Raw genomic sequence first — 23,539 nt, forward strand, 5'->3', positions numbered from 1 at the left:
CGGTAAGGTTTGTGTGGGAGGAATACCCAGACATTGATCCGAAGGAGTCAAACTGGCTACCGGACTTCACAAGACAGCATGACTTGCTGTCGGACTCAACATATTACTAGCCACTGGACTATTTCCGGCTGTTCTTTTCTGAGGCTGCCTTTCAGCTACTGTCAAGACGAGGCAGGCTACACTTGCACGGCATTCTCATTTTTCAAAGTGGAAACCCACAACAAAAGATGAGATGAAGGGCTTTTTGGCATTACAAATAGAGATGGGACTAGACTGGCGATATACAAACCGAATTCCAAAAAAGTTGGGACACTATACAAATCGTGAATAAAAACTGAATGCAATGATGTGGAGGTGCCAACTTCTAATATTTTATTCAGAATAGAACATAAATCACGGAACAAAAGTTTAAACTGAGAAAATGTATCATTTTAAGGGAAAAATATGTTGATTCAGAATTTCATAGTGTCAACAAATCCCAAAAAAGTTGGGACAAGGCCATTTTCACCACTGTGTGGCATCTCCCCTTCTTCTTACAACACTCAACAGACGTCTGGGGACCGAGGAGACCAGTTTCTCAAGTTTAGAAATAGGAATGCTCTCCCATTCTTGTCTAATACAGGCCTCTAACTGTTCAATCGTCTTGGGCCTTCTTTGTCGCACCTTCCTCTTTATGATGCGCCAAATGTTCTCTATAGGTGAAAGATCTGGACTGCAGACTGGCCATTTCAGTACCGGATCCTTCTCCCTACGCAGCCATGATGTTGTGATTGATGCAGAATGTGGTCTGGCATTATCTTGTTGAAAAATGCAGGGTCTTCCCTGAAAGAGATGACGTTTGGATGGGAGCATATGTTGTTCTAGAACCTGAATATATTTTTCTGCATTGATGGTGCCTTTCCAGACATGCAAGCTGCCCATGCCACACGCACTCATGCAACCCCATACCATCAGAGATGCAGGCTTCTGAACTGAGCGTTGATAACAACTTGGGTTGTCCTTGTCCTCTTTGGTCCGGATGACATGGCGTCCCAGATTTCCAAAAGAACTTCGAATCGTGACTCGTCTGACCACAGAACAGTCTTCCATTTTGCCACACTCCATTTTAAATGATCCCTGGCCCAGTGACAACGCCTGAGCTTCTGGATCTTGCTTAGAAATGGCTTCTTCTTTGCACTGTAGAGTTTCAGCTGGCAACAGCGGATGACACGGTGGATTGTGTTCACTGACAATGGTTTCTGGAAGTATTCCTGAGCCCATTCTGTGATTTCCTTTACAGTAGCATTCCCGTTTGTAGTGTAGTGTCGTTTAAGGGCCCGGAGATCACGGGCAATCCAGTATGGTTTTACGGCCTTGACCCTTACGCACAGAGATTGTTCCAGATTCTCTGAATCTTCGGATGATGTTATGCACAGTTGATGATGATCGATGCAAAGTCTTTGCAATTTTTCGCTGGGTAACACCTTTCTGATATTGCTCCACTATCTTTCTGCGCAACATTGTGGGAATTGGTGATCCTCTACCCATCTTGGCTTCTGAGAGACACTGCCACTCTGAGAAGCTCTTTTTATACCCAATCATGTTGCCAATTGACCTAATTAGTGTTTATTGGTCTTCCAGCGCTTTGTTATGCTCAAATTTACTTTTTCCTATTGCTACTTGTCCCAACTTTTTTGGGATTTGTTGACACCGTGAAATTTTGAATCAACATATTTTTCCTTTAAAATGATACATTTACTCGGATTAAACGTTTGATCTGTCATCTATGTTCTATTACAAATAAAATATTGACGTTTGCCATCTCCACATCATTGCATTCAGTTTTTATTCACAATTTGTTTAGTGTCCCAACTTTTTTGGAATCCGGTTTCTAACTCCAGGGAGCATTGGTCCAAACGTGCTTTGTCCCCTGTTGGCTTTGGACAGGTTATGCTGCATGATAGGTACGTGCTCCTGCAAAGTGATTGTGAGCAACTGAGCTTCATAAATTCTGACACTAGCAATGAGGATTGCTTGGGGTTTCCAGAAAGCTAGAAGAGTGCTTGAACCTTAAAGTCTCTCCTCATTTGTTAATGACAGTTATGATGGTTCTTAATACCGATGTTGACTTTACGTGGTTGAAATATTATTCTGCTATATTTTATTAAATATATTAGTATACCATTTGGTTCAGAATATTTTTTTTCTTGTTTTCCTTCTCTAAACTTAGGGGAGTCTTAAGGAGCGAAAAATACAGTATATTTTTATTTTGTGTTTTCATGTAGCTTTTTCTAATTATTTTCAAGTTGATTCAATTTTTGATATCTCTGGAAGCATTACATTGTGATATGGCTCTTATTCCACTCAAGACTGTGGAGATCCAGGGCCATGGAAGTAGCATTGTATGCATTCTTATATTAATCACTTTTTTTCTGGAGGGTTTCTAGAGATTCTTTGGTTATTATTTAGTACCTGTATAGCCTGTCTGTTGGCAAATTAACTGTCATACTAGTATTTATCAGATTAACATTGGGCAGGGCAGGACTAAATCAGACCCTAAGATGCAAGAGTGATCTGAGAATTTCTGCAGGTGTCAAGAAATGGGGATATTATAGTTCCCTATGGTATTCCAGTATTACACACCACCATTTCTAAAACAGAGACCCTGAGTTTCACAAACTGTTGTCTATTGGTCAGGCAGTCCATGATTCAGAAGATTGTGGGGGCACCAAGATTCATGGCCATGAGCTTTTTTCCCCAGTTGATAAAGGAGCCAAATGGTGTTTAAAGCACTGAAAAATTCAAAGGACATGGTGTTGGCTTTATCCAACTGGGGGTAGGCTCTGTGCTACATGTAGATCAGAGCATGTTCCACACTACTGTATATGTGCCTAATGGGCAAACTGTAGAGGATCATGATGTTAGGAAACCAGGGACTGGAGCTGTTTCATGACCAGCCTCTTGAAAGTTTTCATAATTTACCAACAGAGTGCAACATTCACTTAATGTTAATAATGATCACTCGCTGTAATCAAGTAAATTGCTTTACAAGTCCCATTTTATGAAAATTACTATGGCCACGCATGTTCAGAAAGAATTACAACATTTTTATTTCATTATTTAGACTGTGTTAATTGGCACTTACAAATTATCACTATATTTTATATATATGTATGTATGCATGTGTATATGTGTGTGTTTGTGTGTATGTGTTAATTTGCATGTGTGAGAGAGAGAGTGGCCCCCGTGATGGACAAGCATCCTGCCTAGGCTTATTTTCAGCCTTTGGGCCCAGTCCTGGTGGGATAGGCTCAGACAAAACCCTAAAAAACCCAAAAGGAAGGTGAACCTTTGGCCCAGACTGAGGTCCAGAGAGCTCCGGAGCAGGCTTTTATTAAAGACTAGCAAAATACCCACACTTAACAGCGGCAAAGTACTGCCTTAAAATTTTTATTAAGAAGAAAAGTAAACCTTTTTAAACTGAGGGAAAATATGCCTATAATTATTTGTTAACACTAGAATTACCAGAGCCTACGAAAAAACTTGTAGATCCGTCCCACCTTATATCGCTTCTTAAAACCGTTGTCACCTCTCTGCCAGCGTCTTTTGTTAATCTAAATGTGCTGATAAAGAAAAGTTGCAATTAGCCGGCTATTCCATCCCCCCACCGACTTAGAACGTGCACAAACTTCTCCCAGCTCATTCCTTGATTGATTATCGTCGAATAGAGTGAAATTTATAGATCATTATTTGGAATACATGCATTACACGTGTGTTCCATTTCTACAGTAATCCGTGTAAACACATTTTTAAAACAGAAACGTTTTTCATATTGTAGTAGTAAATGACAAAATGTAGGCATAAACTATATAATGTATGAAGCCTGAAGTCCAAATATCAAATTAACAGTTTCACAAAAATGTACAAATATAACAGAACAAGTATGCTTTTATTCAAAAACTGCAGAAAAAAAGCCACCTTAGCATGCCACATTGACACACACTTATCACAACTGCCATGGTAGCGTAATGGTATCAGCTGCTGACTAGTAATCAAAAGGTCATGAGTTCGATCCCGCACGATTCTCTTTTGAGAAGTAAACTGCTCTTATTATTACTATTTTAAAATAAAAACATACATTTGATTTCAGTGTGTAACAGCCAGTGTAATTTATGATACTTGAAGGTTAGGTTTTTTTTTTTATTCACTTTTCATTCTCTCAGTCGTGTTCAAGATTCTTCCCTACCTAATCTGCCCCCCACCCATTCTGACACTGCTGTTTTCACATAAACATGCGCTGTAGTTCTGCAGCGTACTTGTGACTGCATTCTTGTGCCAATGTTTGTGAACTTTAGTCCCTGCGTGCACTTTTCGTGGCATTACGCGTCTATTTTTTGAGCAAACCCGTGTCGCTCAAACACAAAAAAAAAAAGCTAACCTTTACAATTATCATACATTTACACTGGCTCTTACAGACTGACTGAAATCAAATGTATGTTTTTATTCTAAAGTAGTACAATACATGCAATATTATTTTAAAACGAACAACGTCAGATCGGGTTTGAATACACGCTGATGCTCTTACAGAAGTCATCAGCTTATTCAGTGCAGCAGTTTCAACGCACAGTACATGCAATATTATCTGAAACCGAACAGTGTCAGATCGGGCGCATATTCAAACCCGATCTGACGTTGTTCGTTTTCAGATAATATTGCATTAGTGCAATGATGTTTTTACATATATTGTCTCTTTCATTCAACTTGCGGTTTGTAATCAGTGACCGTGTGTTTTTTTCCCCGATCTTGCCAGTTCGCACATGTTGCTGTATGGTGGTATTTCTTTTGTACTCCAGGACACGCAGAGGACAGAATAGTACAGAGCAGTAAGTTAAGTGCTATATACAATCAGACAGACAGACAGGCAGAGAAGGCACTAGATATATAAATAAACAGGGAAGGCACTGTATAATAGATATATAAAAAACAGCTAAGGGGATAGATATATAGATAGGTAGGAAGGAAAGACACTATATGATAGGCAGACAGGGAAGCTCCTATATAATAATAAAATTACTGTTATTACTATATAGATAGACAGGGAGTTCAGGCAGGCAGAACGGCGAAGGTTATTTATTTTTTAACTATTTTAGAATAAAAACATACATTTGATTTCAGTCAGGCTGTAAGAGCCAGTGTAAATGCATGATAATTGTAAAGGTTAGCTTTTTTTTTAAATTCAGTTTTATTCTCAGTCGCATTCACGATCCCCCCTCCCAATCTGACACTGCTGTTTTCACATAGACGCGCTATAGCTCAGATGTTATTTACAGTGGGTATGGAAAGTATTCAGACCCCCTTCAATTTTTCACTCTTTGTTATATTGCAGCCATTTTCTAAAATCATTTAAATTCATTTTTTTCCTCATTAATGTACACACAGCACCCCATATTGTCAGACAAAAAAAAAAGAATTTTTGAAATTGTTGCAGATTTATTAAAAAAGAAAAACTGAAATATCACATGGTCCTAAGTATTCAGACCCTTTGCTCAGTATTTAGTAGAAGCACACTTTTGAGCTAATACATCCATGAGTCTTCTTGGGAAAGATGCAACAAGTTTTTCACACCTGGATTTGGGGATCCTCTGCCATTCCTCCTTGCAGATCCTCTCCAGTTCTGTCAGGTTGGATGGTAAACGTTGGTGGACAGCCATTTTAGGTCTCTCCAGAGATGCTCAATTGGGTTTGAGTCAGGGCTCTGGCTGGGCAATTCAAGAACAGTCACAGAGTTGTTGTTAAGCCACTCCTTCATTATTTTATCTGTGTGCTTAGGGTCATTGTCTTTTTGGAAGGTAAACCTTCGACCCAGTCTGAGGTCCTTAGCACTCTGGAAAAGGTTTTTGTCCAGGATATCCATGTACCTGGCCGCATTCATCTTCCCCTCGATTGCAACCAGTCGTCCTGTCCCTGCAGCTGAAAAACACACCCACAGCATGATGCTGCCATCGCCATGCTTCACTGTGGGGACTGTATTGGACAAGTGATGAGCAGTGCCTGGTTGTCTCCACACACTGAGGAGAGGCAAGACACATGACAGCCCGCATGGAGTTTGCTAAAAGACACCTGAAGGACTCTGAGATGGTGAGAAATAAGATTCTCTGGTCTGATAAGACCAAGATAGAATTTTTTGGCCTTAATTCTAAGCGGTATGTGTGGAGACAACCAGGCACTGCTCATCACTTATCCAATACAGTCCCCACAGTGAAGCATGACGGTGGCAGCATCATGCTGTGGGGGCGTTTTTCAGCTGCAGGGAGAGGACGACTGGTTGCAATCGAGGGAAAGATGAATGCGGCCAAGTACAGGGATAACCTGGGCAAAAACCTTCTCCAGAGTGCTAAGGATCTCAGACTGGGCCGATGGTTTACCTTCCAACAAGACGATGACCCTAAGCACACAGATAAAATAACGAAGGAGTGGCTTCACAACAACTCTGTGACTGTTCTTGAATGGCCCAGCCAGAGCCCTGACTTAAACCCAATTGAGCATCTCTGAACAGACCTAAAAATGGCTGTCCACCAACGTTTACCATCCAACCTGACAGAACTGGAGAGAATCTGCAAGGAGGAATGGCAGTGGATCTAAAAATCCAGATGTGAAAAACTTGTATCTTTCCCAAGAAGACTCATGGCAGTATTAGCTCAAAAGGGTGCTTCTACTAAATACTGAGCAAAGGGTCTGAATACTTAGGACCATGTGATATTTCAGTTTTTCTTTTTTAATAAATCTGCAACAATTTCAAAAATTCTTTTTTTTGTCTATCAATATGGGGTGCTGTGCGTACGTACATTAATGAGGAAAAAAATTAATTTAAATGATTTTAGCAAATGGCTGCAATATAACAAAGAGTGAAAAATTGAAGGGGGTCTGAATACTTTCCGTACCCACTGTATATAGGGAAGAAAGTACAGTGTCAGGTGCTCATTCAGTGTAATAGGAACCATAGCACTGAGAGGTGTGTACACTGCAACAAGTACACATGTTATGAATGTTGGGTGTGTGGGAATTGTTAATATTTGAATGTGATGATTTTATATAGCATGGATCGGAAATTAGCAGTTCTTAGCATTGCACCACACAAGCTGTTGTATCAACGGCCTAGTTGTAACTTGCTTTATTTTTTCTTCACTTATAGTCTAGAATAAAAGTGCACTTGTTTTGTTATACTTGTACACCAACATATGTTCCTGTGTTTGAGCGACACGGGTATGCTCAAAAAACAGACGTGTTAATGCCACGGAAAGTGTATGCAGGCACTGCAGTTCGCAAGCATTGGTACAAGAATGCAGTTACAAGTACGCTGCAGAGCTACAGCACATCTTTTTGTGAAAACAGCAGTGTCAGATTGGGGGAGGTGGGGAAGGATCTTGAACACGACTGAGAGAATGAAAAGTGAATAAAAAAAAAAACTAACCTTTACAAGTATCATAAATTACACTGGCTGTTACACACTGAAATCAAATGTATGTTTTTATTTTAAAATAGTAAGAATAAGAGCAGTTTACTTCTTAAAAGAGAATCGTGCGGGATCGAACTCATGACCTTTAGATTACAGTCAGCAGCTGATTCCATCACACTACCATGGCAGTTGTGATAAGAATGTGGCATGCTAAGGCGGCTTTTTTTCTGCAGTTATATTTTTGAATAAAAGCATACTTGTTCTGTTATATTTGTACCTTTTGTGAAGCTGTTAATTTGATATTTGGACTTCAGGCTTCATACATTATATAGTTGATGCCTACATTTTGTCATTTACTACTACAATATGAAAAACATTTCTGTTTTAAAATGTGTTTACACAAATTACTGTAGAAACGGAACACACGTGAAATGCGTGTATTCCAAATAATGATCTATTATTTCCACTCTAAAAATCCACTTCACTCCCAGATAATCAATCAAGGCATGAGCTGGGAGAAGTTTGTGCACGTTCTAAATCGGTGGGGGGATGGAATAGCCGGCTACTTGCAACTTTTTTTTATCAGCACTTTTAGATTAACAAAAGACGCTGGCGGAGAGGTGAGAATGGTTTTAAGAAGCGGTTTAAGGTGGGACGCTCTGGTAATTCTAGTGTTAAGGATCTCTTTGTATGTCACATTGTCAGTTCGGCCCTCCGGTTGTAATATGACCAAGCTGTGCACTGAGCTTACTCTTGAGCATGCAACGTACAGTTGGCCATGTGAAAAGCAATCTTGCCTCAAATCTCACAGCTTTGATTGCTGCTGTCATAATCGGCTTGAGTTTCATGGTTTGTTTCAGTTACGTTAGTATTTGCAGGACTTGTGTTGAAGTGACATTCGGCATCTGTCAAGCGCTGTAAGCATACAACCGGTTTCATTGATTACTTCACATCCAGCTTTTGAGAGTTTAAACATTCATAAACATCAAAGTGTCCATTACTCAAATCATCACCTGTGAATCTAAGATGTTTAAGATTAATTGGCGGTTGTTGAAAGGTGTAAAATATTTGGCCATTTCGGTACACTTGAACGCGACAACCGAACAATTCAGCGGCAGCCATCAACTCACATGCACAACCATAGGTGAAGGGCTTAAGCATTTCACTCTTATAGTGCTCATGTGTAGTATAATTATCTTCTGTACTGTCATCAGTCCACACCTTGAACCTGTCCCAGTCATTCAATACATAAGACACAATGTTTCTCCGGATATCAAGAGTGAGCCTGATATGGCCGTGTAATATGTAACACAGAGAATGGAAAAAGCAGGCGCCATCTCCGGGCATGGAAACCACTCGGTAAGTGGCAGTTCTTTGATCGATGGTGATCACCTCAATAGACATTTTAATTGGGGTACGGTTTGAACGATAAAGGAAATGGGTACTTGAACAATGTAAACTAAGTCTAAAATACCTATACAATAACTAGAATCATAATAAACGAACAATAAAACAGCGGAGAAGCCGTGGATTAAATAAAAAGGCTGCAATTATCAGCAGGAAGACGTGATTAACGTGGTGAAGCAAGGAAGGGAATGTAGAGACCAGAGCAGCGGACGGCCTTATATATGCAGGCAGCCAACAACGTGGGAGGCGTGGGGATGGGGGACCCAACGCTGCCTCACACAGTGACCGAGCTGCAGGCTATGGACGTATATATGTACGTAAATAGGATTCAGTTAGTGTTCGGAACTCCTGTACCAAATTTCTTGAAGATGGGCCCATAGGTAACAAAGACCGTTGGAAAGTTCAATATGGCAGCAATAGTGGTGTCATACCACCAAAATAAGTACGTACAACGGTTTCGGTTAGCGCAGGGAAGCCGCCTACCAAATTTTGTGAAGATAGGGCCATAAATAAGAAAGTTTAACATGGCGGATGTTGTCGACCATTACACGTAGAATTTCTAAATGAAACCTGCTTAACTTTTGTAATTAACCTGTAAGGAATAAGCCTGCCAAATTTCAGCCTTCTATCTACACGGGAAGTTGGAGAATTAGTGATGAGTGAGTCAGTCAGTCAGTCAGTCAGTCAGTCAGTGAGGGCTTTGCCTTTTATTAATATAGATACCTTTATACTTGTCTTTGCGTGCCAGATTTCAAGTGTTACAGCATTGGGTCTGAAATATTGTGAGACTTCAGTTTTTTATTTATCAGGAATTTGCTAAAATTCCTAAAATCCTGTCTTTGTCATTTTGAGGTACTAAATGTTATTTGGTAAGAGAAAAATAATTTAAACTATTTTAGCATAAGGCAACAACATAACAAAATATGAAAAACGTTTAGGGCTCTTAATACTTTCTGTATGTGTGGTTGAAAACTCTTTAGGAGTTGTGTGATCCTATTGAGTCATCCTGATCCAAAATTGCAAAGTAATATTTCCAGAATGTATTTAATGAAGTTGGAACTGATCGTACTTATTTCTGCACTGTATATAAAATACACACATAGTAGCTGAGTGAAAGTGACAAAAACATTTTGTGCTTGAAGCTAGTGCTGGGCGATATGACCAAAATTCTATATCACGGTATTTTTCAAAATTGTACCGTTTCACAGTATTCAACGGTATTTTTTTTCCATGCATGAGTTAACCACATTTTCCACTGCAATTACTGCAGTAGACTGGCTAAGAATTACCTATTCCACTGTCATGAGAACTGTACATTGTACAAAAAACATTTTAATGTGTACACAAGTATTAATACAGGTGTGCATGGCCCCATAAAGTGATAGTTTTCAAGGAGGGGGGCACTAATGAGGCACCAATGAAGAGAAGGAATCACGTTGCATGACAGTTACAGTCAAAATATAGAACCTTTTTATTGAACAAATTTTGCAACAACTTAAACAAAAATTTTGACAACATGTTTTCAACCATCTAAAGAGGCATTTAGACTTACTAAAATATCCAGAGGTGCTTGTTAAAAGTTGTATTGCACTAAACATGTCTTAGAAAAGGAATAAATAGTAAATATTTTTTGTAAACCAACTACACTTTCTGTTAATGTTAACAATCTCTGTCCACTGACACGTTAAAGTGACTTTTTAAACAACTTTACCATAATTAAACTGCATAATATTTAAACTAGTATATACTAGCAATAAAATAAATAATAGTGCAACTTCTAATAATAATACTATTACTTCAAAACGCAATTGCACAACCGCGGGGAGTTGATGAGGTGATTAGGGTGAGTTGCACCCGATCGCTCTCTGTTGCTTCTTCGGCTTACTGCGGCATGTGAATAAGGCGTTGCACCCATGTAGATGTATATTTATTGGCCGGCAGGATAGAGGGACGCAAAAAAGAAAAGATAGAACACAAGGAGGGTAAAGATGGTAAAAGTCAGTCATGGGAGACGATACAGACAACAGGAAGGTGAAGGCAGCACGTGCTGGGGCTCCGTGAGGGAGCACAGGCTGAGGTGATCTCCGGCCTGGTTCATCCCACTGACTAAGCTTATAGAGTGGGGCAAGCGAAATGTAAGACCTCCCAATGGATCTGAGGAGCGACTGAGTGAGCACAAAGGAAGACAGGGCAGGTGTGCTGACCTCGGACGGTTTGGCTGCGCATTGTGGCAAAGGCTCTGCCAGCAACTCCTGTAAAGGGTGAGCCATGGAGACGGAAGGTGGTGTGCTGCAATCGGGCGAGAAGAGAGAGACTGCATTTTAACCTCTATTTTAACAGATTTATTTATTATGGATTTTATCCCCACATTTCACTGGTTTTATGGATTTGCTATTTATTTTGGGTACTGTATTTTTCTGAACACTGCACAATAGACACTTTTGGTTTTACTTTTGACTGCTTTTAACAAAAGCACTTGAGCACTTTCCACCAACCCCTGGCTTCAATGAGATTTCTCAGCTCATCTCAGTCATAACTATCGACAGTGTTGGTTCAACAGACTCCCATGTGTGAAGAGGGAGTCTGTGGGGGACTGGCATCATCACACTATTATACAGTAACCAGGTACATTACACAGTATTGAAAAAAAAATAAAACAAGGACAACTTGGCTTGCAGCATTATCCAGTAGTATAGAAGCAGTATTCACACATTTGAACATAATGGTCCACATCTGAACTTTTAAAACCAAAGTATCTTCAGACAACAGACACAACACCTTTTTTTCTTCAAAATTTCTCCTGTGTCATCATGTTCAACTTTATCGTCTGCTACAGCTTCCGTTTAGGAATGTTCTCTGTCCATTTTCACTGCTCAATACCTCCACCAACGCATGTACTCTGTTGTATGCCTGTTTAGCGGTGCAGCAGTGAAAAAGGTCCTGCCTTAAAAAGTTTGGTGCTGCGCCACATTACGAACGTTGTTTAGGCTATTTAAACTGGTGTTCCGGTATTAGAAAAATTTATATCATAACAAAAATAAAAAACGTTTTTTGGTATAAACCGGTATACCACCCAGCACTACTTGAACCTGATATTTGTAATTTGCGTTGCTGATTTTTATGTGGGAAAAATTTACTACATGCGTAATAATTTGTGAATTACAATTTTTTTTTTTCTTTTTTACTATTTGCCGTTTATGGTGCATTTTTCTTATTTCGAGATTTAGGTCAACTTGGATAGTAACATCTTCAAAATTGAATATTATTATATCATTGAATTTCTAATCCTACAACACAGTGCACTTTCAGAGATCCATTCTCTCTTAGCTAATGTATAACACAGCCAGTCCCCATTATTGTGGTTTAATTGTGACATTTCTGTGGCAGGACTTGTCTTGAAGAAGACCAAAAATCCAGCTAGCATCTGTCATCTACATTGAAAGAAAATGTTGCTGCCAAGGTAGACTGGAGAATGTGAGATCACAGATACTATAGGGATTAGTTATCGGTCATTTGAGTGCATTCTTTATGATCAATTATACATCAGCAAGGTCTGTCCGTATTGAATGCCCAGAATGTTTACTCCAGAAGTGAAGCATCACTGAATCTGATTTTCCAACAAGGATCTTGAACTAATGAATTTAGATTAAGAGACATTTAAGAAAGTTTTGATAACTTGTAATTAATCTTGAATACATCACTGTGATCCACAGTCAAGAATAACCAGTTGAAAAAATGGAAACACAGTCATTTTCCAATACCAAAAAAATTCAAGGCTTAAGCCAATGCCAGGAAGTTTAAGCACACCATTTTTTTTATAATGTTGAAGAAATAGTCCATATTGGTACATGTCTGAAAAGGCCTTAAATTATTGGTCAGTATTACAGTATGTTGATTTTTTTGATGTTTGCAACAGTAAATAGGGGAAGGGCTCTGTACTCCCTTTACTGCTTCACAACAGTGCCCTCGTTCATGTTTTATAGGTTTCAAAGGCTTCTCTGTGAAAATGTTGATTCAAAGATATGCCACACCAAGCCCATTCTCAAATCCTGGCCCTGTATGACTTTCACCTAGTTCCATAATCTGAATGACTACCTGGTCTTCCTGTTTGAGATACATTATGTCAGTGATTAAAACATCATTTTTGCTTCATAAGATTGGTCGCACAAGCATGGCAAAATATTTCAGTAACTCAAACATTTTTTCTGAGTATTACAGCAAGTGTTAGATTTTAAAGGGATTATGTTGAAAAATATATGGTTTTAATGGTGATTATGTTGTTATTTTAGTATCAATAAAAATCCACAAACCCTGGTGCTTTCCTTTAAAACTGACACCTCCTTGGCTTATCCTATTTGGACCTGGGAGCTCGGAGAGCCGTCGACCAGCAGGTGCAGAGTCACATCTTGTCCGACCCGTGTCCTTGCCGTCAATCCAGCAGCATCTGTGCACAACCAAAGAGCCTTGCTCCACCAAAACCGCTGCCAATTCAGGCTTCATCCAGCACAGGTGCTCTGCACTTCCACTGCTGCCAGTGGCTCCACTCGATGAAAGTAGCCCTGAGCATGATGGTCTCTCCTGCTTCCAAAATGCTCAGCAGGATCAACCCATATCCCCCTCTTGAGCAATGGCCACTCGCTCCTTGTTGGGGCTCTATTTCTGTCCACCTGCTTCAACTCTGTTCACTGACTTGTTTTCTCTCTCTTTCTCATTCATGCTTCTTTTCCCGTTTTACTTCCTTCCTTTCTTCTCTTTCTTATTTTTGCGCTCCCCTTCATTGGCTGGGGAGCTGTTGCAGGTGCAATTCCTGATTACCGTTTTGGGCTGATAATAAGGCAATAACACTGCCCACACATGTCGGCTAAGGAACGAATGAATGGCTGACTGCCTCGCACCAACATGGAGACGTGAGCGTCTTTCGGCAGACCGCTCGCACTTGCACCAACTCCCCAGCGTGAATGTGTTCATTATTTTCTTATTAATTAAGATGGCTGCTCTTTTTTGAGCCGCAGACCCACTATACCACATACTTCCCCCCTTAACCCACCAGTTGCATGGGAGGGCTCCATTCCTCTACCAACCCATTGCAAGTGGTGGCCCAGGTCCGCAGCTTAGCCCTGTCACTGAACTAAAAGCAAATCAATAAAAGCACTAAAATAACCCAAGCCCCCTTGAAACACAAGGACATTAAAAACTTTTAAAGCAAACATAAAACCAATCAAATAATCAGTCCAGTAAAAAGTTCAGTCATTGAAATGTTCTATTCCAGCTTGGGTTCCATGGGTTCTTTCAAAAGTCAGGCACCTGTTCCATTTGCTGCTCTGTCTCCTGTTCTTAACTCCCCATCGCTCATCCCAAGGCTGCCACCATTTGCGATGGTGCGGGTCGGCCCCTGGTTCCTTCTTCGCTTTTGGGAACCTCTTGAACCTGACAACGTTGATAATGTAACTGGAAGAACATGGCAGATGAGGACAAAACAAACCAAGAATGGGAATGGTGAAAAGTTGCAAGTGCTTTTATTATTGTTGTTAAGTATTCAATAAATAGAAAAATCCCATTAAAAACAAGGTTAATATAATGTAGTGCATGAAACTCATTAAAAATGTGCAAGCCCTGGTGCCTTTAAAACTGACGCCTCTCTGGCTTATCCTATTCAGACCTCACAGCCCGGAGAGACGTCAACTAGAAGATGCAGACTCCCATCTTGTCTCACTCATGACCACACCGCCAGTCCCACTGTGTAGTCAATCAACGGGCCCTGCTCTGCCCAAAGCGATGTCAATTCAGGCACCATCTGGCACAGGTGCTTTGCACTTCCACCACTGCAAATGGCTCTACCCGGCAAAAGTACCCCAACTGTTGTTACGGTTCTGCCTTTGTCCAGAAAAGGTTTCATAAGCGTTATGAACTTAGTCTCAGAAAGTCTTTCTCCCATGGGGCGACTGGGATCTTTTCCTGAATGAGATCAAACACAGTTGCGCAGGGTGCGACAGGAGCTTCCACCTGCAGTTAAAGTCACTTCAGTACACATGCACTTTGTCAACATGCCCGTGTCGCTCAAACAGAGGAAGCTCTGCAGTTTACTTGTGACTTTACACTGTAGAAAGATGCGTAAATAAATCATGGTAAATATCATTCGATCCGAAGTATCTGTAAGTAACATATAATTTTTTTCAAATAAAGACCATCATAAAACATAATCACAAACTGGACTTTGCACGATACCTTGGCAAGCTCTGTAAGTCATGCTTTTCTTTGAAGGACAGGTGTGTGGCAGACTGACAGGCAGGATGACGCCGGACCTCTTGCTGCCCAAATGGTGCTATCTTTTACGTTTACGCCTGGTGTAGCTGCGTTGTTCTTGTATGTTAATGGATGTTTCTTTTGGGGAGGGCTTCTGTTCTCTTTCTCCAATATAGAACCCCCATCCTCATCTGAGTTCATCTCTGTTATAGCACGTCTTTATTTGAAAAGAGCAGTGTCAGATCAGGGGGAGCGTGAACACGACTGAGAGAATAAAAGTGAATAATTAAAAAAAAGGTATAACCTTTTACAAGTACCATACATTTACACCGGCTGTTACAGACTCAAATTGTATAATAGTTTTTATTGTATAATAGTAACAATAACAGCAGCTTATTAATCAAATTGTTTATTTTGGTACGCGGGAAGGCTCAAACCCGCGACCTGTTATGCTTATGAGTCAGTAGTTCTTACTGCTGTACTACCAAAGCAGTCATGCCAACGAAGTACACAAACACAATTTCTTTTTCTTTGGTTATAGTCTTGAATAAAAGCACACTTGTTCTGTTATATTTGTACCTTTTGTGATAGTGTTTATTTGATACTAGGACTTCATTATACAGTACTAAAACATGAAAAAAGTTGGTCTTTTAGGAACATGTTCAACATTTCCTGTCCTCCTACACTTACATAGATCTTTGTAGACATGGAACACACATGAAATGCATGTGTTCTGAATAATGATATATTAATTACCCTATACAGATTTAGGTACCTCACTCCCAGATAAACCCTTGCCTTGCCTTATAGACTTAAAGCACAAGCATAATGAGTTTATGGTATTTCTTGGGATGATCTTGGATCAGGTTATTTAGCCATATTTTCACTCTTACATTATGTGGGAGATGTGTGATTTTTAACCTAGATCAGGGGTGCGGAAATCCAATGCCCGACTCGTTCATAACGGGTAAATTGACCGTCGGACAAGCGTGTTTTTCTGGTTTCAGTTGTCCGTGGACAAGTGCAATTTCTTGGAGAAAAAATATATGCTGTGCAGGGCACATTTTTACCACTACTTTCAAATTTTAAACATTTGGGTACGATTCGTATGCGGAAACAGTCTACTTAGGCATGTTCTTCATGTCTCAAATTGGTATTCAATATTGTTTACAAAATGACGGCTGATTTTTCAAAGGGGAATCACTCTTGTGGTCTTACATAAGTATTTCACCCTACTATTTACACGTTTGGAGATGCGGTCATTTTTTGTCATGCCGACATTACGATGTAATTAGATGATTTTTCATTAAAATCGATAACTTTTATATATTATTGATAAAATCCATTTTTTCTACATAAAAATGCTGTCATTTCACCTACAATGCAATTGTTTTTGCCACATAAAGTTTGTTAGGCAGTTAATCTTTCCTGAAATTTGCGATTTCGCATAGGTTGTGATATATTGAGGAGTTAAGAAATTTATTGCATGACATCAACTTTGATGAGCTGTCTATAGATCGTTTTTGATTAGAGAATTTTTCATATAAAACAAGTCAGCGCTGTCAGTTTATTAAAAATAAAGAAGAAAACATTCTAACAGTTTCCAAATATTATGAAATATCAATAAAAGTCTTTACTTAGGCGCGATTATTTTTTTCCCCGACAACATCGGTAATATTTACTTCTTTGGAAATGTACCATCTTGTGGAATTTCGAATACGTCATTAGGAATTACCTGCGTAATTCATAATGCACTGCTGTAAGCACGTTGTTCTCGCTATATGCGTGTTGCAGAAACTGAAACAAGTAGAATCGCGGATGAGAAATGGATCATGGCTTGATTAAAACTGGCACAACAGGCCATGAAAAACCTAAGGGAGCGTATTAAGGCCACGGTGAAAAAACTGTAAATGTCGAGATTAAAGTCGACATGTTGACTTTATTCTCGACATTTCCACTTTATTCTCGACATTTACATCTAGATTAAAGTCAACATTTCCACTTTATTCTCTTAGTTTATTTCATCAGTAGAAAGTCGCAAACTAAATTTCATCTTAAAATGAATGTTTCATTTACTAGATTTTCTCAAACCCCGTCATAAATTAATATAGCACATTAAATGCTTTATATTGTGTTCCCCAACCCAGTTGTTAATCTCTGCGCGCTTCTTAAACTGACTTGAGGAAGCGCCAGGAGCAATCGCCACACATTGACTTCATGATATTCCTGCTCAGTGAACATTCAGAATACTAAAGCCGCTTTTCCACTGCATAGTACGGCACGACACGGTTCAGTACTGCTCACTTTTGCGGGGCTTTCCACTGGGAACAGTACCTGGTACCTGGTCCTTTTTTTAGTACCACCTCAGCCGAGGTTCCAAGCGTGCCGAACCGTTACCAAAATGTGATTGGCCGGAGAAAATCGTCATTACTGCGTCACTGGCTATTCTTTTCTTTAAAGGTACAGACACGCGGAAGTTTCGAAAGTTCTCCAGCCACTGAGTGTTTGTAAAACCGGGAACAATCACATCCCACCACTCTGAAGCACGGTTAAATGTCCAAACAGATGGTCTGTTGCGGCGACTTTTTTGCAAAATGTGGAAGATCTGTAATATACAGAATCAGCATTTTAATGTTACACTGGCAGTTAAGTTCATTTTATGCTTTGCAACAGTGATAAAAGTTAGCTAGTGATGTGCTTTTTTTAGATGCTTAACCTTGTGCGTCATCGAGCTAAAGTGTTGTCGTTGTCTGCGTGTTGTTGTAAAAGTTCCACGGTGTCACTGCAGTAGAGGCGGCGCAACTATAACGACACGTGAATAATCCCGCCCACTCTAAAGCGGTACTAAACTGCAGTCGAAACGCAAACCGAGCCGAACTGAGCCGAAACAAGGTGAGCTGTACTGAACCGTGTCGTGCCGTACTATGCAGTGGAAAAGCGGCTTAAGATAAATACTTGATATCTTTTTCATGATGAAATGCATTAAAGAATGTGTTATACATGGGTGGCGGGGGGCACGGTGCCGTGGCTGTAGTGCTGCTCCCTTGCATTAAGGGTTCCTCGGGTCTACGTTCAGTGTAGAGAAGTTTATGGGAAGTGTGACGAGGCTCCAAAAAACTGGAGATTTGAATGGGTATCACACAGGTTTAACTGAAATATTGTGTAAATGTTGTGTTCGGGATCTGGAGGTTGGAGACACGAACGCAGAATTCAATGGATGTTTTTCTGAGTAGGCTTTCTTTATTGCAGGTTTGCTGTGTCTATCTTACGTACTAAACCCCCAGTTCCTATCCTTTGTCTTTCTCAATATAACCAATCACCACACGATAAACGTCTTTGTGAAATTAAAACTAGTTATAAACCTAGACCTCAGAGTTTTCAGAACTTTAAAAAACATTTTCATCATACATGTTTAATTATGCCATCCATCCAGAGGTCTAAGCTTATAACTAGTTTTAATTTCACAAATACGTTTATCGTGTGGTGATTGCTTATGTGCAGTAAGAAAAAGGATAGGAACTGGGGGTTTAGTACGTCAGATAGAGACATGAGTCTAAAAGTAAGAAAAAAGTTGTTTCAATTGATAAAGCGTTTTCTAAAGCTGAACGCTCGGAGGTTGAGCATTATGCTGGGCTGTTCAATACTGCTTCTTTAGAAGAGTTTGACCCACAACCAGCTGTGGAATTCTGGCTGTCACCTGGCAACAGGCATATCACTCATAAAAAACCTGAAAAGTCATCAGCATCCACTTCTGCAGGACCATCAGTCCAGGAACCATGCAGTTCAGTTCAAGCAGAAATGAACAGCATTCAGCCCGTGCTGTCTGAGATAGTAAAGATTCTTGGGGGAGAAGATGTTGCAAGACAAAAGCTGAAGAACATGGCAGAAAATGAATCAGGACAGTGTTCTGTTATGTAACTGTAATATATGAAAAAAGAACTAGTGTAGCTATAATGAAGGCATTGTTTATTAGTCAGTTAAAATAAGGGAATCTTTTATATAATGTTTTAGAGCAAGGTGGCAAAATACTACTTTTTTCAGTTTTAAAATGGAAGGCAGTTTTGGTATCAATAAAAGAGATCAGAAAAAATAAACCATTTTTCACTTTTGTTATTTGTTTATGGGCAAGTGAATTTAACTGACGGACAAATGGATTTTCTAAGTTTACTTGTCCGTGGACAAGTAGAAACAAATTTGATTTCCACACCCCTGTAGATTCTTCATTAATTGTTAATCAAAAGTAAGTTTACAATGTGTTTGTCTTCTACCCCAGGTTGTGTACATTGTAGAGAAGAAGCATTCTCGAGCCGTGACAGGGTTTATCAAATTATTGCCAGAGAAGAGATATGCCATGTTTTCCCCAGTGGACCACAGAGTGCCTCGAGTGAACATTCCTCTAGCTAGCTGTCCTGCTGATTTTCCAATGCGACCTGAAGATTACTGCAAAACCCTTTTTATCTGTCGTATTGTTGACTGGCATGAAAATAGCAATTTTGCAGAAGGGTAAGTAAGCTTTCTTGAATTTTTTATGCTAACTAAATTATTGAAGTGCACTAATATATATATAATATAATAATTAGTAAAAGGTAGATTTCGTTTTCATTGATTGCCCATTTAAAAAATATAATTTAAGAATAAAATGGTCAGAAGCCAGGTTTGGAAGCTTCTTTTGGTAGGGGAAATGAAACAGTTAAAATAACTAATTTTGCTCAAATTCTGTGGCAGGGCACGTTGCATTAAATATGCTTAAATCTTGCTGCAACATTCCCCTGGAAAAGACATATCCAGCTTTTTTTGGATATATGTGTGCAGATATTTTTTATAAAAGCAAGATGAACAAATACAAACGCATATCTTGATAAACAAATGCAATAAAATTTCAGCCTGTACTCTCATGTCAATTTTCCTATTAGGACTAGAAATCAGGAAAAAGACCAATAGATTGGTTTAAAAGCAGGTAATATACTGGCTGATCCTCAATAATGCGGAGGGGTATAGATGGTGAAAATATTCTTCCATTGTGGACTTTTAGAATGGCATTTTACTAGTATGTTAATAATTTGTGAACACTTTTAAACATAAAATACAAAACATGCATGCAAAAGGAATATGATTTTTGTGTCTGTACTTTAGTCTTAAGGTAATGTCTGTGTGTATAAACTTGTATATGAACTGTGTAGTAAATGAGACTACCTCTTTGGGAGAATTACCCAGCATATCATGCTGTTCACCTTGATAGACTAGGTGATGCAAACAGGAGTGGTGGACAGGAAGAAAATTAATTGTACTGTATTTGCCTTGCAACAGTGGTACGAGTCAGTCAGTAAGACTAAGAGTATGAATGAAGTTGTACTTTTATCAAGAGGGTCCAGTCTGTAGGACATGTGATTGAGTTTTTGTAAATTGTACAAAATTACATTTTACCTTATCAAAACAGTAAAAGTGACAATTTAGTCTCATTAATAGCAGAAGTAGCACAAACTAAGCAGAATATACATTCATTTTCTTTTATTTTTTTATTAAAAACTAGGCTGACCCGCCTTTTAAGGCGACCGACTTTTAAGTTGACCACTTCTTAAGGCAATTCAATATGTAGATCAATTTGATATTTTATACAAACTCATTAATTTGGATATATTGCATTTGAGCGGTATTACTTTAATACTCGTAGTAGTGCTGGGCGATATGGAAAAATCATATCACGATATGGATTATTTTATATCACAATAACGATATATATATCACGATATACCACCCACAATAAAGTACGTTTTCAGTTATTCAAAAGTTTGACAAAAATATCATTGCATACTTTTTTTTGCAACTTTATTTTGAAGTGACATTTAACTGAACTGTCACAAATGAGAAAAATACATTTTAGTTTAGCAATATAAATGTATCAACTGACAACAGATGTGGTGGAGGTAGAGCTACAGTAGCCTTCACATTTTTTTTATCCACATCACAGTTATTTAAATAGTATTATCAAAATAAACTTTATTTAAAAAAAAAAATTAAAGTGCACAACCATTTCAAGTTTCTGAGCAGAAAAGCACTCAATTATAAAAAATAAACACAAAACATTTTTCAACCTTGTAGTGCAAAGTTTGCAAACCAAAATAAAGTATCAAAAGTAAATATCAGAGTTGAACATAACACTGTTTAAGGCATTAGCCATGAATAAAAGTGCAAACATAAAAGGCTACTTTGTAAAAGTAGAAAAAATGTCTCTGTCAAATTTATAGGTTGAGTGCGAGGAAGACAAGTTGGTCAACTGTGTTTGGCTTAAGACATGACCTCTTACATGTGATGATGTTCCCACTCGCACTGAAGGCCCTTTCAGATGAAGAACTAGTAGCGGGAATACATAAGTACTTCTTGGCGAGCCTGGCCACCGATGGGAAACTCAACTCATGCTGCCTCCACCATTCCAGAGGGTCGGTCTCCGAGTCAGGCCCAGGTGCCTGAAGATACATGGAGAGCTCCAGTTCAATGGATGCTCTGCTTGGCTGGGAGTGGGTGGTACCTTGACCTGCCTTTTTGAAGTAGCTACCCAAACTCTTCTTTTTTGGATGGGGACAGGGAAGCTCTGGATTATCTTCAGCAGCTGGGGATGAAATGGAGGCTGCTTCTGTTTGTGCACTTTCAGGTGCCGCCATGTCCACCAGCTCTGCTGCAGCTCTCATTTTTATGAACTCCACCCTCTCTTCCTTCATGTAGGCTGTCTTAAACCGTGGGTCAATAAGTGTCGCCATGTCCAGAAGGTTGTTGGTGGTATGGTCATCATACTTTTCATTAAGGTACTTGAGAATGGCCACTTTTATTGCTTTTGTGAGCTCTGTATCCCCATCCTGCTGGCTGAGGATTTCGTTGTTAAAAGAGGTGCAGTACCGGCTTCAGAAAAGACACGCTGACATACTTCTCCCCTGACAAAGCATCAATAAACTCGAACAGTGGACCCAGTGCTGTGTTTAAGGACTCTAGCACCACCATGTCTTGCCAGCTTGGCACCAGGTGTCTTTCCTAAGTCAGATAGCAAGCAAAGAAAATGGGTTACTATTATGAGGTGAATCTAGGCTACAAACAAATCAGAATCCACAATGAAAAGAATCAGTGTGTAATGTCCAATGTCCATGTCTCACCTTCTTGTCTGCAAGGAGGACCTGTGAAAGAGCTTTCTCCTGTTCAAGGAACCTCTCTATCATCTGCTGCCGAGAGCCCCATCTTGTAGGGGTTTCAGTGATGAGCTGATGGGGAGGCAAGCCCAGCACTGCTTGTGCCTTGGCCAAGTCATGTTTTCTCTTCCATGAGTTGGAGAAGGCACTGACCACCTTTTTACAGACTCCAACTGCACGTTCCACAGCCTGCTTTGTAGATGCTGGTGTGAGAGCTTTCAGAGCGTTCTCTGTTTGGATCAAATGGAAAAGTATGTAATTTAATAACATATTTTGACATTTTAACTTGATCATGTGTTCCTTAACCAATTTATGGATGTGACGATGTGGGTTCTGGCTCCACACTCCCATCTGATTTGGAAGCACTTGAACCCAACACCGTCGATAATGAAACCGAGTGAGCTAGTCAGTGAAGGCAAATAAACAATTCGAGCAAGGGGCGGTGCAAAAAGTGAATAGTGCTTTTATTTAAAACAGTCAACAAAACAGGTGTTCAAATAAATAGTGCAGTAGTTTCAAAATTCAATAAATAAATACTCCAATAAAAGAACGTGGAGGTTAAAATCAATAAATAGAAAAAAACACAATCCTTTAAAAACCAGAGGTTAAAATCTTCTCATGGAAGCAGTCTTTAAAACAACAACAAATCCGGTGCATCGCTTCTATTAGCGCCTCACCTGCTTATCCCGCTTGGGCTTAGCAGCAGGCAAGACGCTCCCTGCAGCTGCCCTCCTCTTACACACTTTCGCGAGACTGGAGACCTCCCGATCCCTGGCTTCGGTTTGGCTCTCATCCCAGTCCCTGAGACTTGATGTCCACCAATGACCAGGACGCACACATTGGGGACTCCACCACCAAGCCTCCCGACTTCCGCTGCCTTTCCGCGGCCCTCTGCGGCTCGTCACTTTCCTCTGGGCACTCCCGCTACATGGTCGCTCAGCGGGAGCAACATCAACTCAAACTCCTGGGTGTTGGCCTAACACCCAGCTTCCTCGCAGCTGCCCACGAGCACTTGATCGCGCGCTCACCACACGTACGCACCGCCTGCTTCCTCGCTCCCTGTAACCTCCGTCCTCTTTTCCTTTCTTTTCTTATCTCGTTCCTTTCTCATCCTCCTCTCGTTCTTTTTCCATCCCTCAGCCGCCTCGCACTTTTTAAAATGACGCGGGCTGCAGCATTAGCCATTGGACAGTCATGAATGTGGGCAGTTCCTCACCTGTGCACTAGGTGAGAAACGCCCACCCTACGGATCGCCCAGCGGCCCACTATGGCCTAACGT

General features: G+C 39.9%; 1 protein-coding gene across 2 annotated transcripts in view; it reads left to right on the forward strand.

Annotated features, from left to right (window-relative positions):
• Window positions 1-23,539, forward strand: part of dis3l2 (DIS3 like 3'-5' exoribonuclease 2) — a 516,063-nt gene that overhangs the window by 220,930 nt on the left and 271,594 nt on the right. For both annotated transcript variants that reach the window (XM_039766315.1, XM_039766323.1), the window contains exon 8: window positions 19,359-19,588. In XM_039766315.1, the coding sequence (XP_039622249.1) occupies window positions 19,359-19,588 (230 nt within the window). The remainder of the gene's footprint in view (window positions 1-19,358; window positions 19,589-23,539) is intronic.

Source organism: Polypterus senegalus, chromosome 1 (assembly GCF_016835505.1).
Source record: "Polypterus senegalus isolate Bchr_013 chromosome 1, ASM1683550v1, whole genome shotgun sequence".
NCBI classification, from domain to species: Eukaryota; Metazoa; Chordata; class Cladistia; order Polypteriformes; family Polypteridae; genus Polypterus; species Polypterus senegalus.